Raw genomic sequence first — 13087 nt, 5'->3', positions numbered from 1 at the left:
TTCTCCCCACCAGTTCCCTGGTGGATCCAGACCCAGTCCCCTGGGGTCTCACCAGAATAAAAAAAAATCAGGTTCTTAAACAAGAAAAGCTTTTAATTAAAGAAGGAAAAACAGTAAAAATTATCTTTGTAAATTTAAGATGGAATATGTTACAGGGTCTTTGGCTATAGACACTGGGAATACCCTCCCAGCCTAAGTATACAAGTACAAATTAAAATCCTTTCAGCAAAATACACATTTGAACTCCTTCCAGCCAAATACACATTTGCAAATAAAGAAAACAAACATAAGCCTAACTTGCCTTATCTACCTAGTACTCACTAATCTGGACATATAAGAGACTGTATCAAAGAGATTGGAGAGAAACCTGGTTGCACATCTGGTCACTCTCAGAACCCAGAGAGACCAACCAAACACTAACAGCACACACAAAAACTTCCCTCCCTCAAGATTTGAAAGTATCCTGTCCCCTGATTGGTCCTCTGGTCAGGTGACAGCCAGGCTCACTGAACTTGTTAACCCTTTACAGGCAAAAAAGATATGAAGTACTTCTGTTCTATTAACTCTTACTTATCTGTTTATGACAGCAAGCTAAACCCATCTTACCCAGGCTTAAATCAATTTAGGAGTCTCCACATGCAAAGCTGTCTCAGGTTTCACTAGATCAGTTTAAAAACAAAAAATCGCCCCTCTGCTTAAAAGGGAGGAGCTTTGTGCATAGTCCAGGCCTTTAGTTAGCCTGTGTGGCTTGGAATCTAAACAAGACCCGTGTTTGTGAGATCCTGCCCCGCAGCAGAGAGGCTGCTGCCCACTACTCCTCTCATGCCCTGAAGCAAGCTCACTTCTGATTTTAATCAGGAGTCTCACTACTTGGTGCATTTCTTAAAGCCCCAGCTCCTGGAGTCATGTGATTAGGTGAGACTATCAGATTTCAATTATTTTTTAAAGTTTCTAGCCCTCCTGGTTTCATAGAAAACAAGCTTGAAAGCATGACCCAAGAACTCCCTGAAAGCTCAGAAAGCAAACCCAATGAACTCCGAATTTATTTTTTCTTTTAAAGCCAGTCTCCTGATTTCAAAGGCCTGGCTCATGGTTTGTATACACTTGGGGTTGGCGATAGAGAAAGAAAAGTTGAGGAGAGTAAAGAGTGAATAAAGGGAAAAGCCTGATCCCAAAATCCTCCCCACTTCCTGCCCCCAAAATCCTTTCCTCAGCCAAAGGAGTCAAACGAGATTATTTAAGTGCATCCGAAGCAGGACGCCTGTTAAAGAATTTCTGAGCCAGCTGGATCACAGGGTTTAAATAGAGCAAGGAAGTAAGATAAGGACATTGCTGAGAAGCTAAATGATTTCTTTGCATCGCCGTGGCCGTTCGGGGAATACCTACCTCAGACCTGCTCTTTCCGGGTAATGAAGCCAAAGTGCAGTTAAAGCCAGAGGGCCCAGACAAGGCGGTCGTGGCACAATAAGTCACCAGGCCATTATTTGTATAGCGGAAGCAAGTCACAGGCCAGGCCCCTGTCGCTCTATACGCTCGGAAGTTCTGAGGTGGCTCAGGTGTGAGGGCGCTGAATGGCCAGCAATGATCTCTCACTCAGAGCAGCTACCCTACCAGAAAGCTGCAGCTGCAGGCATACAGCCTTGTGCATATGTGTTATACAGCCTCTAATTACACAACCACATCCTGTTCCACACCCCCTCACCTGCCTCATTCAGGTGACATACACAACTGTAAATCTGAAAAGACAGAAGCTCCAGCACTTGGAACCATATTGATCAGACATGGATCATCAGCAAGGGTGGGACCTTTAGATCCACAGCACAGACTTCTGCCCCTTGAGCTAATGGAACAGTAGCAGTAGTAGGCTGTTCTCTTACACAGACCACCACAAAAGAGGCACAGACACACACTTTGCCAGTGGGTTTCAGTTATTTGCAAAACAGCAGAGGAGTGTTGACTCAGAAATCTTGTTCTCTTTTATATTCTGGAAGGGAGAGTTCAAGTGATTAAAGATCCATTCCCCCACCCCCGTGCCCCCATGAGCCAGCTCCTTTCATATCCCTACAACTCCATCCTCTTCTGTCCCTGTCACCACAGCTACTATCCCCTACCCCGCCTTCCTTACTCTCTCCTCTGCGCCTGTCCCCCACCTTGAAAGCAGAGAGGAGAGGAACAGAGAAGGAGGAAGCAACCAGCAGGAGCACTGACAGCACATGAACAATCTCACTGCTCTCACACTTCAGCGGCCAGGAGCAGCAATGGTGGGGAAAGTCCGGCTCAGCCCCTGCAGCCCTGATGGTTCTCCCTTGAGGAGAAGTCTTTCTGTAGGAAATGTAGTTTCCAAGGTTGAGCCTTCTCTAAGGCTCTGAGCACAGGCAAACATTTACATTCAGAGGATTAGAGCTTGGCCAAATTTAAACAGCTTTCCAGAGGATGAGCAAAAGGCACCTCTCTGACCCCAGGGTCACCCCCTACCTTTGTATCAAGTCTTGGTGCCAACACCCCATTAGGAACATGAGGTGTTTCACCCGCTCAGAGCTTGCTTCAGGCTGGCTGCAGACTCAGGCAGACTTTCCTGCTTTAGATACACTTCCTACACATTGCAGAGGAAAAGCTTGACAATGAACTTAGCCTTTTACTTAAATAAAAGGTAATAAGACACCAATGTCATCCCCTGAATCCAGGAGCTGGAGCGAGTCTACAGCCCCATCTACGCCTTAGTCTGGCCCTGTTTTGCACATGACGTGAGCTCTGCAGGGTTGAGAGCAGACTGGGTAGGACAGCTGTGTTGGCACTGAGTCACCCCGTGAAGCAGGATATGCTTTTCTAGGAGTACTCTACCCTCGCTGAGTGAGAAGCCAGATATCGCAGGTAGAGGAAACCGAGATCACTCCTGCTGAAGCGATAGGTGCTGCCAGCTGGCCTCATCTGAGCGCTGCCAAAGGGATTTCACAGCATGTCCATGCAGCAGAGAAAGAACAGGGCTGTCATAATTGTCAATTACGCATTCTGCAGCAGGACTGAGCCACTGCAACCCAGGAAAGGGGCCAAGAGAGAAGCAGACAAGCTGTTTAAAGCATTATCCAAACTCAACTATGCAGTGAAGTTGTACTATGACCAGGCAGCCAAAGACATAGAGGAGATCTACCGGCAAGGTACGTGTCCCCTGCTTTGCTCCTGGCAGTGTGCGAAGCTGCGTGTTGGGACCAGTGGATGGATGGGGCTTGCATTACATTTGTTGCAGCTTGGAACATCAATTGTGCACAGTTGTCATTGTGTGTGTGTGTGGGGCGGGGAATAGACACCCCCCCCTTGGGCTGGCATATCCCAGGCAGCACATGCCACTCACAACCCCCAGTCCCTTAGGGAGGGTATATTTATAAACCCTTCCCTTGCTCGGTCCTACTCTCAGGAGAGATGGGACTGAGATGGACGTCTCAGGGAGCGAGAAAGCAACCAAAGAATGAGAGGGGGAGACTCCTAAACCTCATGGCCAGAAAGGGCCATGAGGATCACCTACCCCTGGGGTGACCAACCTGTAGCAAGTGAGGTTGTAAACGTGATCCCTTGAGAGTGACTGTGCTAAGGGGCAAAGGTTGAGTTTGGGGTGGAAAATGAGCTCCTAGCGAGTCCACACAGGAGGGTTTTAGTCAGCACCATTGCCACACCATTGCGCTGTTTTCTCAATTACCTCCTGATGAGGCTGCAGGGAACAGCCGTCCCTGCCCAGCTGGTGACCTGCTGCATCACAGGAGGGAACAGACTAGTTCTGGCTGTTGCAATGCCCGCTTCCCTGCCAGGCTGCGCGATTCCAGGGATTGCAGAAAGGAGCATGGCTGGTTCCATCTGCACCGAAGGGAGCTCCTTGCTGAGGACAGCTCCCCTCCTCAACAGCCCAAGAGGGAGAAAGAGCTGGATATACTAAGAACCAACAACTGGGTACAGCTCCCTGATTCTCTGCCCCAGCCCAGCTTAGAGCAGTCTTGAGGCTGCTCTAGCTTGTGCCAGCTGCTCTGGTCCCTAAGGGATCATTATATTCCATCTGGGGAGAACCTGAGTCCAGTGCATTACAGCTACTGCCCATTCCTGCCTCCGACACACCCTTCCTCCAGACTGAAAAGGTGCCAGCCCCAGAGTCTCCCCCAGGGATTCCTGCATCGGACCTCGTCACTCAAGATGGTGCTGGGGAAGATCTTTTAGAAAAAGATGTCCAATCTTGATTGAGAGACTCCACGTGATGGAGAACACACCACATCCCTAGATGATACATTCACAGAGAGGGTGCTGGGCCACTGGGACGACTTATCTCCTCTCTGAGTTTATCTAACTTCAGTGACCAACCACTGGGTCTTGCCTGGCCTTTGTATGTTAGGTTAAAGAGCCCTCTGCTATCAGTGACAGGTTCCACCACTGCAAAGGACTGAGGTGCTCATGGAAGGGGGGGAGGCATGCACATACCCTAAAGAGGACCCCAGCAAGTGTATTTATTTCCACAACACCCCAGGAGGCAAGAGGTATTCTTCCCATTTTTACAGACCTCTCTGGGCCTCCGTTTCCCTAAGTGTTTTGCCCAGGGTCACACAGTGAGTCAGGGGCAGGAAACTGACCCCAGCTCCCCTATGTCCCAGGCTCGTATCTGACCCACAGGCCCATCCTTTCTCCTCGTGGGTGTCAGCCAGATATCAGGCTGCTCTAAGGAGCTGCTGCACTAATGTGTCTTTACAGAGAGCAGGGAAGAGCATGGCGATTGCTTTGTCAGCATTCTGTCCAGCCACGGCGAGGAGGGGGCAATATACGACTGCTGGGAAGAGCTGGTCAAGCTAACAAGGATTTTCCAGATATTATCGCCACAAAGGTGCCCAGTGCTAGCTGGAAAGCCCAAGATCTTCTTTATACAGGTAACATGGGAACCACCAGACAGGATCAGACCCAAGGTTCATCTAGCCCAGTATTCAGTCAGCGGCCAGCACCAATGCTTCAGAGAGAGGTGTAAGAGCCTCATAACAGCAGATGTGGGACCTCCACATTAGGTCTCATCCTGGTTTAAGCCCTTAAGCCTGAGATTTAACATCCCTTCTAGAACTTATGTCATTACTTAGAACGACTCTGTATATTCTTGTTAGCCATATGAATGTCCAATCCTTTTCTGAATCACGCTAAGTTCTTGGCCTCAATGACATCATGTGACAGTGAGTTCCACAGGCTAATCACATGCTGTCTAAAGTACTATTTCCTTTTCTCAGGTCTGAGTTTCTCACCTTTTAATTTAATTGAATGGCCCCTCCTCCTCCTATTACAGACAGGGAGAAAAGAAGCTCCTAACTGTCTGTAGACCAGAGGTTCTCACACTGGAGGACATGGAAGTATTTGGGGGGAAAAGGGGGCAGTGGGGAAGAGGGAAGCATAAGAAGCTTTAGGAGAAAAGAAAAGGAAAACCCACTTCCTGAGCACATTTTACTGATTCCTCTGGACATAGCAGATCCTCAGATGGTGCTGTGCATTTGACTCAGGATGGTGCTGTGGATTTTGATGGAATTCTGTTAAGCTTGCCTAGCATTACACTAAGTCGTTGTCATCGGTACGTTAATCCGTTTGGTACGATGCGGTCAGTACCGGGTTTACATACTCAGGTTCGTCCGCTCGAGCTGCGATCGTACTCTTTTACAGCTGTGCTCGACAGGCAGATTGGAGCTGGTGGAAGAGTAATGCACCCAATTCACAAACATTTACACAACTAGAAGAATCACGTTCAGCTCTGATAGGGAGGGTCAGATCATTAGATAACCACACGTATTCCAACAAGCAGCCATCTGTGCAAGCATTTGTGGCTCTGCAAGGTTCACAGATGTTACGCAGGATGATGCTGATAATCAGCTCCCGAAAGCGTGCAATGCATTGCCTGTTCTTCATTATTTTCGTGTGTGAAGACGTCTCAGTCGTCCATCCAGAAGCAGAAACAATGCCAGTGAACAGCCACCCAATACAAATAGCGAGAGACCACAGCATGATCCATCCAAACAATTCAGAGAATGTTTACACCCCATGAATGATGGAGTCATTCATCAATGTCTCACTAACAAAGCGAGGGGCTTACATTGCACCGAGGAGTTCCTGTAGCTCTGGAGTGAATCTGGGGACTGAACATTTGAGACCGAGGCTAACGAATCACTTTGCCTCAATCTTGCCAGTCTGCCACCAGCTTCAGGATGACCCAAAGTGCTCCACAGATCACAGATATTTTGTGGCATACATGATAGCATCACAAGTCTCAGTTCTCTGCCTAGTGGCTAAAGGGTTACACAGTCATTGTCTCACATAGGCCTCAGCTCCCTGGGAACTGGCATTGGTGTTTGGGTTGAGATCCCATCCTACATGCTATTTGCAACCACCTCTGTTCAGGGACTGGTGGCTGTTGCATGACCAAAAAACTTGCATTAAGAATATACTCATGTCACTGGTTTCTCCTCCTACTCCCCATAGCAATTTTCACAATCCAGGCTAGAGGTAACAAACATGTGGGTTATCATGGCCACTTCCTCATCATAGTGGAAGGGATGGGGTGTCCTAGTAACCTAGTGGATGAAGAAGGTATCGTTTTGCCAGTGATGCTACCTTACCAACTAGACTTAGTGAGCAATCAAACAGCTCCCTGAGGCCTCATGAATGGCCAGTGGATGGCTTGAGTGCAGGGGTGGCTAACCTGTGCCTGAAAAGGAGCCAGAATTTAACTATTTACATTGCCAAGGAGCCACAGTAATACGTCAGCAGCCCCCCAGCAGCTTCCCCCACCCACTCCCAGCATTTCCAACCCACCAGCAGCCCAGCCAATCAGCACCTGCGCCTCCCTCCCTGCACCTCCCAATCAGCTGTTTCGTGGCGTGCAGAAGGCTCTGGGTGGGAGGAGCAAGGACATGGCAGGCTCAGGGAAGTGGGTGGGAAGGGGTGGAGTGGGGGCTGGGCCCATGGCAGAGCCAGGAGTTGAGCAGTGAGCACCCCCCAGGCACACTGGAAAGTTGGCACCTGTAGCTCCAGCCCCGGAGTCAGTGCCTAGACAAGGAGCCGCATATTAACTTCTGAAGAGCCGCATATGGCTCCGGAGCCCCACGTTGGCCAGCCCTGCTTTAGTGGAAATGAAGGACAGTCTTAGCTAATTCCCTAAAGCCTTCCCTACCCTTCTGACAGCATGTTTTCCATCTTACCTGAGTTCACCTGGAGCCAGGAATTCTCCATGCTGGTGCTGATCAACAGGCATTCCAGCTTCCTGGAGATGCTTTAGGTTGCATCTGTGAACAATGAGATAAGCAGTCAGGTGTCATTGGCATATCATTAGCAGAAGGTGTCTCCACCTGGTCTCATGTAGATATTGATGAGCAGTAAAGACAGGATGGGTCCTGGTGGGATGGGATAGGCTCCCCGGACCCCTCACACTCTTTGGGTCCTGTTGGAGAGGAACAATTGGAGTGTAGAGCTGTGGCATCTACTCCAGTTAAATCACAGCAGTTACTGTGATGATTTAGTTGGGGATTGGATGATTTAGTTGGGAATTGGTCCTGCTTTGAGCAGGGGGTTGGACTAGATACCTCCTGAGGTCCCTTCCAACCCTGATATTCTATGACACTGTGCTGAAAGCAGCAGTGGGATGTAGTAGTACGAGCAAAGAGAGGTCAGGCAAAGTTTTCAATAGTGTCTAAGAGCTCTTCAGTGCAACCTGTGACAACATCCGTTTTAAAAATAGGCCTTAGGTGACTTAGAAAATCTCACCCACAGCCTTGGTCCATTAGTCCCTTAGTGCTAGCAGGCAATCTCCCTGCTCTGCATAGACTCCATGGTCTGCAGTCTGTTTGCCAAGGAGTTGGGAGCTGGAGACTTGGGAATAGTTGGAAGAATCTCCTGCAGAACATCGCACTATTCAGGGAGATTGTCAGGTTTTTCCACTTCGAAAGAGGCGATGATTTCTGTTTACCTGCTAAACCTAAGGGGAAGAAATTTACAGAGGCGGAAAGTAATTAACCAGTTGGAATTAGTCCAGGGCCTAAGGGCTAATGTGCCAACTCTCTCAAAAGGTGTCCTGGCATTTTTCATGAACTCAGTGGTTCAAGACAGAAAGCCATGCTCTGAGACAGCTACAGCGCCGTCTAATGCCAGTCAGGTGCATCCATTCAGTAACATCCAAGAAGAGCTCCACTTTAGGGCATCCCCAGTGCCACTCCGAACAGGACTTTGGGGGGAGGGGTAACCTGAGGGAACCTCGTTTAGCTAACACATGCCCGTGAGCTAAGAGACAGATTAGTACAGCAGAGAGAACAGGTGCAGCATTTCAGTATATGATGTTTTCTCTCCCCAAAACATGGGGAGAAATAATCACCTCCTAGGAGGTTCCTGTAATAAGTGGACTTGGGGGGGCATCAGGAACTAATTGCTGAGAGGGGGCACAGCGGGCCAAGGAACCCCATCTTGGGTTCGGATCCCACCTCAGGCACAAGTGAGAATCATCCTGGTGGCCGACAGCTGGGGCCGAGTCACTGTACTGTTCTTCGTGACTGGCCATCTCAGCTCGAGTCACCCAAGCCTGGAGGAGCAAGGGGCGCAGCAGGTCCAAGCTGAGGAGCTGGGGGAGCGCTAGAGACTGCAAGGCATGATGGAGAGGCAGTAGCAGGAAGAGTTGTTCCTCCACCATTCAGCACAAACGGGGAAGACACTTGCATAGCACCTGGCTGTAGCCTGTGTCATCTGTGGCTTTCCCAGCCCTCCGTTTTTTAAATGATTTGCATTTTTAAATGATACAGCACACGCCACCTCATGGGTCAAACGGATAGGCCTGCCTGACAGCAACCCTCCGATGTAAGCCAGAGCAACGCAGGTTACTAACGCATTCACCCCGCAATGAACAGCGCAGGAAGCATCAGAGCTGGAGCGTCTGCAGTGACTCCACTGCAGAACAGTCCCGGGAAGTGCCCACTCCCTGCCCATGCCATTGACAGGATTAACTGAATACGTTCATTGTTGTACAAGAAATGCCCTCGCTACGAGCCACACTATTAAGGCCCCTGCTCAGTACTGAAAGGTCACTAACACACCCATGCCACTTGCCTGCTCCGGCTTGTGTTGAGCTGGCTTCTTGTGCTGGGGTTTACCGGAAGTCAGCTTGTTAATGATGTGTTTGTTTGTACAACAACTAGCGCTATAAACATCTGCTCAGAACCTCTGGGCATGACCACAGGATCATAACCATGCGTAATAACAACAGAAACTCTCCAGAGAGAGTTTGGTCACTGAAAGGGGGAGGCAATTTCAGGCTATGCAGGTTGCAGTGCACAGAGTCTGCCAGCCACGTGTAACCTTTAGTGCTAGCAGCCAAGGTCCTGTTTATTGACAGGCAGGTACCAGAGAAACAGCTGCAATGCAACCCCTGCCCCAGCAAGCCCCTGCCGACGGGCCTCATTCCAGCCCTGGGATGCCTCTCACCTGAGACTGGCATCCTTGCTGGTAATTAGGACTCATGTTGACACACATCCCACTATATAACAAATGAGACATAAGATCGGCCATACTGGGTCAGATCAAGGGTCCATCTATCCCAGTATCCTGTCTTCCGACAGTGGCCAATGGCAGGTGTCCCAGAAGGAATGAACAGAACAGGGAATCATCAAGTGATCCATTCCCTGTCACCCATTCCCAGACACCACACACATGTCACATAGGGGCCATGTACCCAAGGCTCACCTGGTATCAGACTCTGGTACTGCCTCAGTTTCCCTTCTTCCACAGGGAAAGGAGACCACACGCCTGAAGCTTTGTAGTTACCCTCCCCTGGTGGGGACTGGCTTGCCAGGCCATTATACCCATCCCCGGCTTAGCAATCCATTGCCCCCAACACATAGTGCAGGGGACTTCAGCCAGCTTTTTGCTTTTCACTGGTAGACAGACCCTTCCAGAGCCCCTGTAAGAACCTCACACGACCTTTCTGCTCTCTGAGCCATCTCCCTACGCTTAGCCTGTGGGTCTGAGTCACATGCTCCCATTATCTGCCCCTTTACTCATTCCTTTCACCTGGGGAGGTGGGTGAAGACTGCCACAGGCCCAGAGGAGCCACAAACTCCTTAAAGGGCTAGTTCCTCAGTAACTGGCCACCAAACAGCCATAGGGTGTGAATGAACCTCACTCACTATGGATCTGACAGATCCAGGGCAGATTCTGGCTACTCTGCGGTACAGAGTGGCCAGAAGCAGGGAGAGGATCCAGCCAGCGGTGTCTATTTTTGAGCGCTTGCAGAACAGAGCATAGACAGATCCAGAACCTAGACAGATCCAGTCTCTGCCCCAAGGAGCTTGCAATCCAGACAGCCAGGTAATAAATGTACAAAACCAACTACCCCAGTGTCAGACTGAGCCTGGCCAGCTGCATGGCAGGGGTTTGCTCCAAGGAAGGCATTTTCCAAGCTGTCTCCTTTGATTAGCCTCTGCCCAGATTGCTGATCTTTCCAAATCCCCCCCAATCTGCTGCCAGGAAGGGTTGGTGTGTGGGGTTCTGTGCTAGCCATGGAGGGGAAGGGAGAGACAGATGGGGCCTCTAGACCTGTGGAGAACAGGAGATGGCTGGAGGGTTCCAGGCCTGTGGGGTGGGGAAGATGAAGTGGGGTTCCAGGCCTGGAGGGGAGGGGAAGATAGCTAGGGGTTCCAGCTAGGCTTGTGCAGAGGGGGAGATGAAGGGGAGCTCCAGGCCTGGGGGAAGGGGGAGATGAAGGGGGCTTACGCCTGCCCCAGAGGAGGCCAGACGGGATATCAGTGGAACGAACAGCACCCAATACAGACCTTTGCTGGCTGATTGTCGCACTTGTGTTTCCAGGCCTGCCGTGGGAATGTGACGGATCCAGGTGTGTGGGTGGAGACGGACAGCGGCCGGCCCCCAGCAGACAGCTTCTCACACTACCTCTCCATCCCTGACAGCACGGCCGTGATGTTCGCCTGCAGTCCAGGTGAGTGAGCGCAGAGACAGCCCCAGGACCGTAGGCTGTAAAGGGCTGTCACCCAAGGATCGATTCTGCTCCTTCAGCTCCAACACCCTTCTGGCCCGTCTGTGCTGCACCAGCCATGCCCTTTGGACAATGGCCGTGGAGCAGAACTGCTGCCCAACAAGGAGCCGTCTAGTCTCCAGCAACAGCCACCACTTTGACTCTGTAGCTCTGGTGCCGGAGTCACAGCTGTCCCCTTTCACACTATTTTGGGAAAGAAACATTGAACTTTTCTCAGTTAAACATGGAGGTGGTGGGGAGAATCCCACCGAAAAGGCTTGTAGGGAAACAGTGTCAAGTCTCAGCCCAGGATCCTCAGAGGGGGAATTGTTCAAAGAGGGGGACCCTGATGTGGGGTTTGATGGGGGAGTCATGACACTAGCTGCACAGCCATTTTACATGCTGCTTCCCCTGCACCAGGGCCCAGCCGGGCCCCATGCTGGCCGAGAAGGGAATAAAGTTGCTCTTGGCTTGCGTTTGGGGGGTGGGACACAGAGGCGGCAGACACAGAAAAAAAAAGTGACTGTTCCTTCCCTTCACACCCCTGGCTCCCACAGGGGCCCCTCAACCCAAGGCTTTCCTCAGCCAGATCGGTATAGTGTACCCCTCATCCCGATCAGTCGCTTGCCCCTGTTCCCACGCTGGCCCTGCACCCCCCACCAGGCCTCTGGAGGGGAAGGAGGGAGACATGTTTTGATGCAGGTTAATTTAAACTGAAAACCTGCAGGTTTCCATGACACAGTGCTGGAAAGACCTGAGACGAGGCTCCAGGAAGGCTTCTCCTCTAGCACCAGGGCAACGCACCATGGTTGGCAAACAGGTGCTGCCATTTCTGCTGTAGGCTCTGCGTTTGTACAGCACCTGGCACGATGGAGTCCTGATTCCATTCTGTAGTGTAGATGGGGCCATGGAAACAGTGGGTCAACCAGTCTCCTCCCACTCCCCAGCACAGCAGCTGCTTCGGTATTTGAATGAAGCAGCCCTCTGGGAATTTACACCCACAAGAGACAACGTCCTTTCTCTGGTACTTTCAGGCTACAGCGCTTTCCTCAATCCGCTGGGCTCCATGTTTCTCCAGACCTTGCTGGAGTTTCTGGAAGGCGATGAGCGGCATCTTGAACTTGCACGTCTAATGACCCGCATCAGCTGGAAAGTCGCGTTTCATTGCGAAGCCAAAGGGCCACACCAGGGACACAAGGAAATGCCCTGCTTTGTCACCAACATGGTGCGAGAGGTTTATCCATTCTCCACCCAAACCACAGAGACCGTCAGACTCTGAGAACTTGGATCTCGCCGGAGGGAGCCACCAGCTGCTTTCCAACCTTTTCAGGAGTGCTGTGCATGGCCAGTGACTGCAAAGGGAACCACAGAGCGCGTGAGGGCCAGCAGCATTTCTGTCCCGACAGTTTATCGAGTCCACGGGACTAGGACTTTTGTGCTGTATGAGCAAATGAAGGGCCATGCTCTATGAATAATAAAACTAACATTGCACTATTATTTAAAACACGTTCTACAGACTGAGCTGTTTGATTCTGGGCCAGCTTGTAGCTGCACAATCGTTAAAGTTGCAACAGCCCATTTACAACTACATTTTCCAATCTCTAATATCCACATACACAATCAGAGCAGTTTGAAAATTGGTGGTCCAGTTCCAGGCCCAAAGTAGAGTACGTGAAGTAAATCTGAGTTTATCTGGTTAAGGAATTCCTGAGTTAGGGGCCACTCAGCTATTTTGAACTCTTTCAACTTTCTTTCCTTTTTTTTTTCCTCCAGGGATGGCAAAATCTATAGGCAGGATCCACCTTTAACTTCTAGCTGAATGCCTCCTTTGAACTCTAGTATCTGATACTAAGGATGATAATAAGGGCTGTGTACGGTGCTGTGATGATCCCAGTAACTCTTGGCATTCGGGAGGGGGCAGACTTAAGGTGGGAGGCAGTGGTGCGTGTGATGTGTCACCTTTGCTCTGCATTTCCCCATTTTCCAACAGGCATTTTGGGAACTAAACTCCCATTCCAGAGGGGGTGGAGGAGCTCAGGGCTCAGCTGAGTGCCTGAACCTTAATGTTTTTGCGTG

The 13087-nt window shown here is 50.5% G+C and overlaps 2 protein-coding genes across 3 annotated transcripts in view; one reads left to right on the top strand and one right to left on the bottom strand.

Annotated features, from left to right (window-relative positions):
* The window catches only part of ELMOD3 (ELMO domain containing 3), an 85345-nt gene extending 74421 nt beyond the window's left edge, over window positions 1–10924 (bottom strand). The window contains exons 1-3 of one of the 2 annotated variants that reach the window (XM_030551890.1): window positions 10812–10924; window positions 7762–7972; window positions 7200–7283 (exon numbers count right to left, since the gene is read on the bottom strand). The gene's annotated coding sequence lies outside the window, so the exon portion shown is untranslated. The remainder of the gene's footprint in view (window positions 1–7199; window positions 7284–7761; window positions 7973–10811) is intronic. The other variant, XM_030551891.1, reaches the window with a different exon arrangement.
* LOC115646258 (caspase-7-like) lies at window positions 529–12517 on the top strand. The gene is made up of 4 exons (XM_030551894.1): window positions 529–3155; window positions 4726–4898; window positions 10846–10975; window positions 12046–12517. Exons 1-4 carry the CDS (start codon window positions 2957–2959, stop codon window positions 12288–12290), a joined length of 747 nt encoding a protein of 248 aa, XP_030407754.1. The 5' UTR covers window positions 529–2956; the 3' UTR covers window positions 12291–12517.
* Window positions 12518–13087: the final 570 nt, after the last annotated feature.

This window comes from Gopherus evgoodei, chromosome 2 (genome assembly GCF_007399415.2).
Source record: "Gopherus evgoodei ecotype Sinaloan lineage chromosome 2, rGopEvg1_v1.p, whole genome shotgun sequence".
Classification (NCBI taxonomy): Eukaryota; Metazoa; Chordata; order Testudines; family Testudinidae; genus Gopherus; species Gopherus evgoodei.
This window is presented reverse-complemented; position numbering and strand designations above follow the sequence as displayed.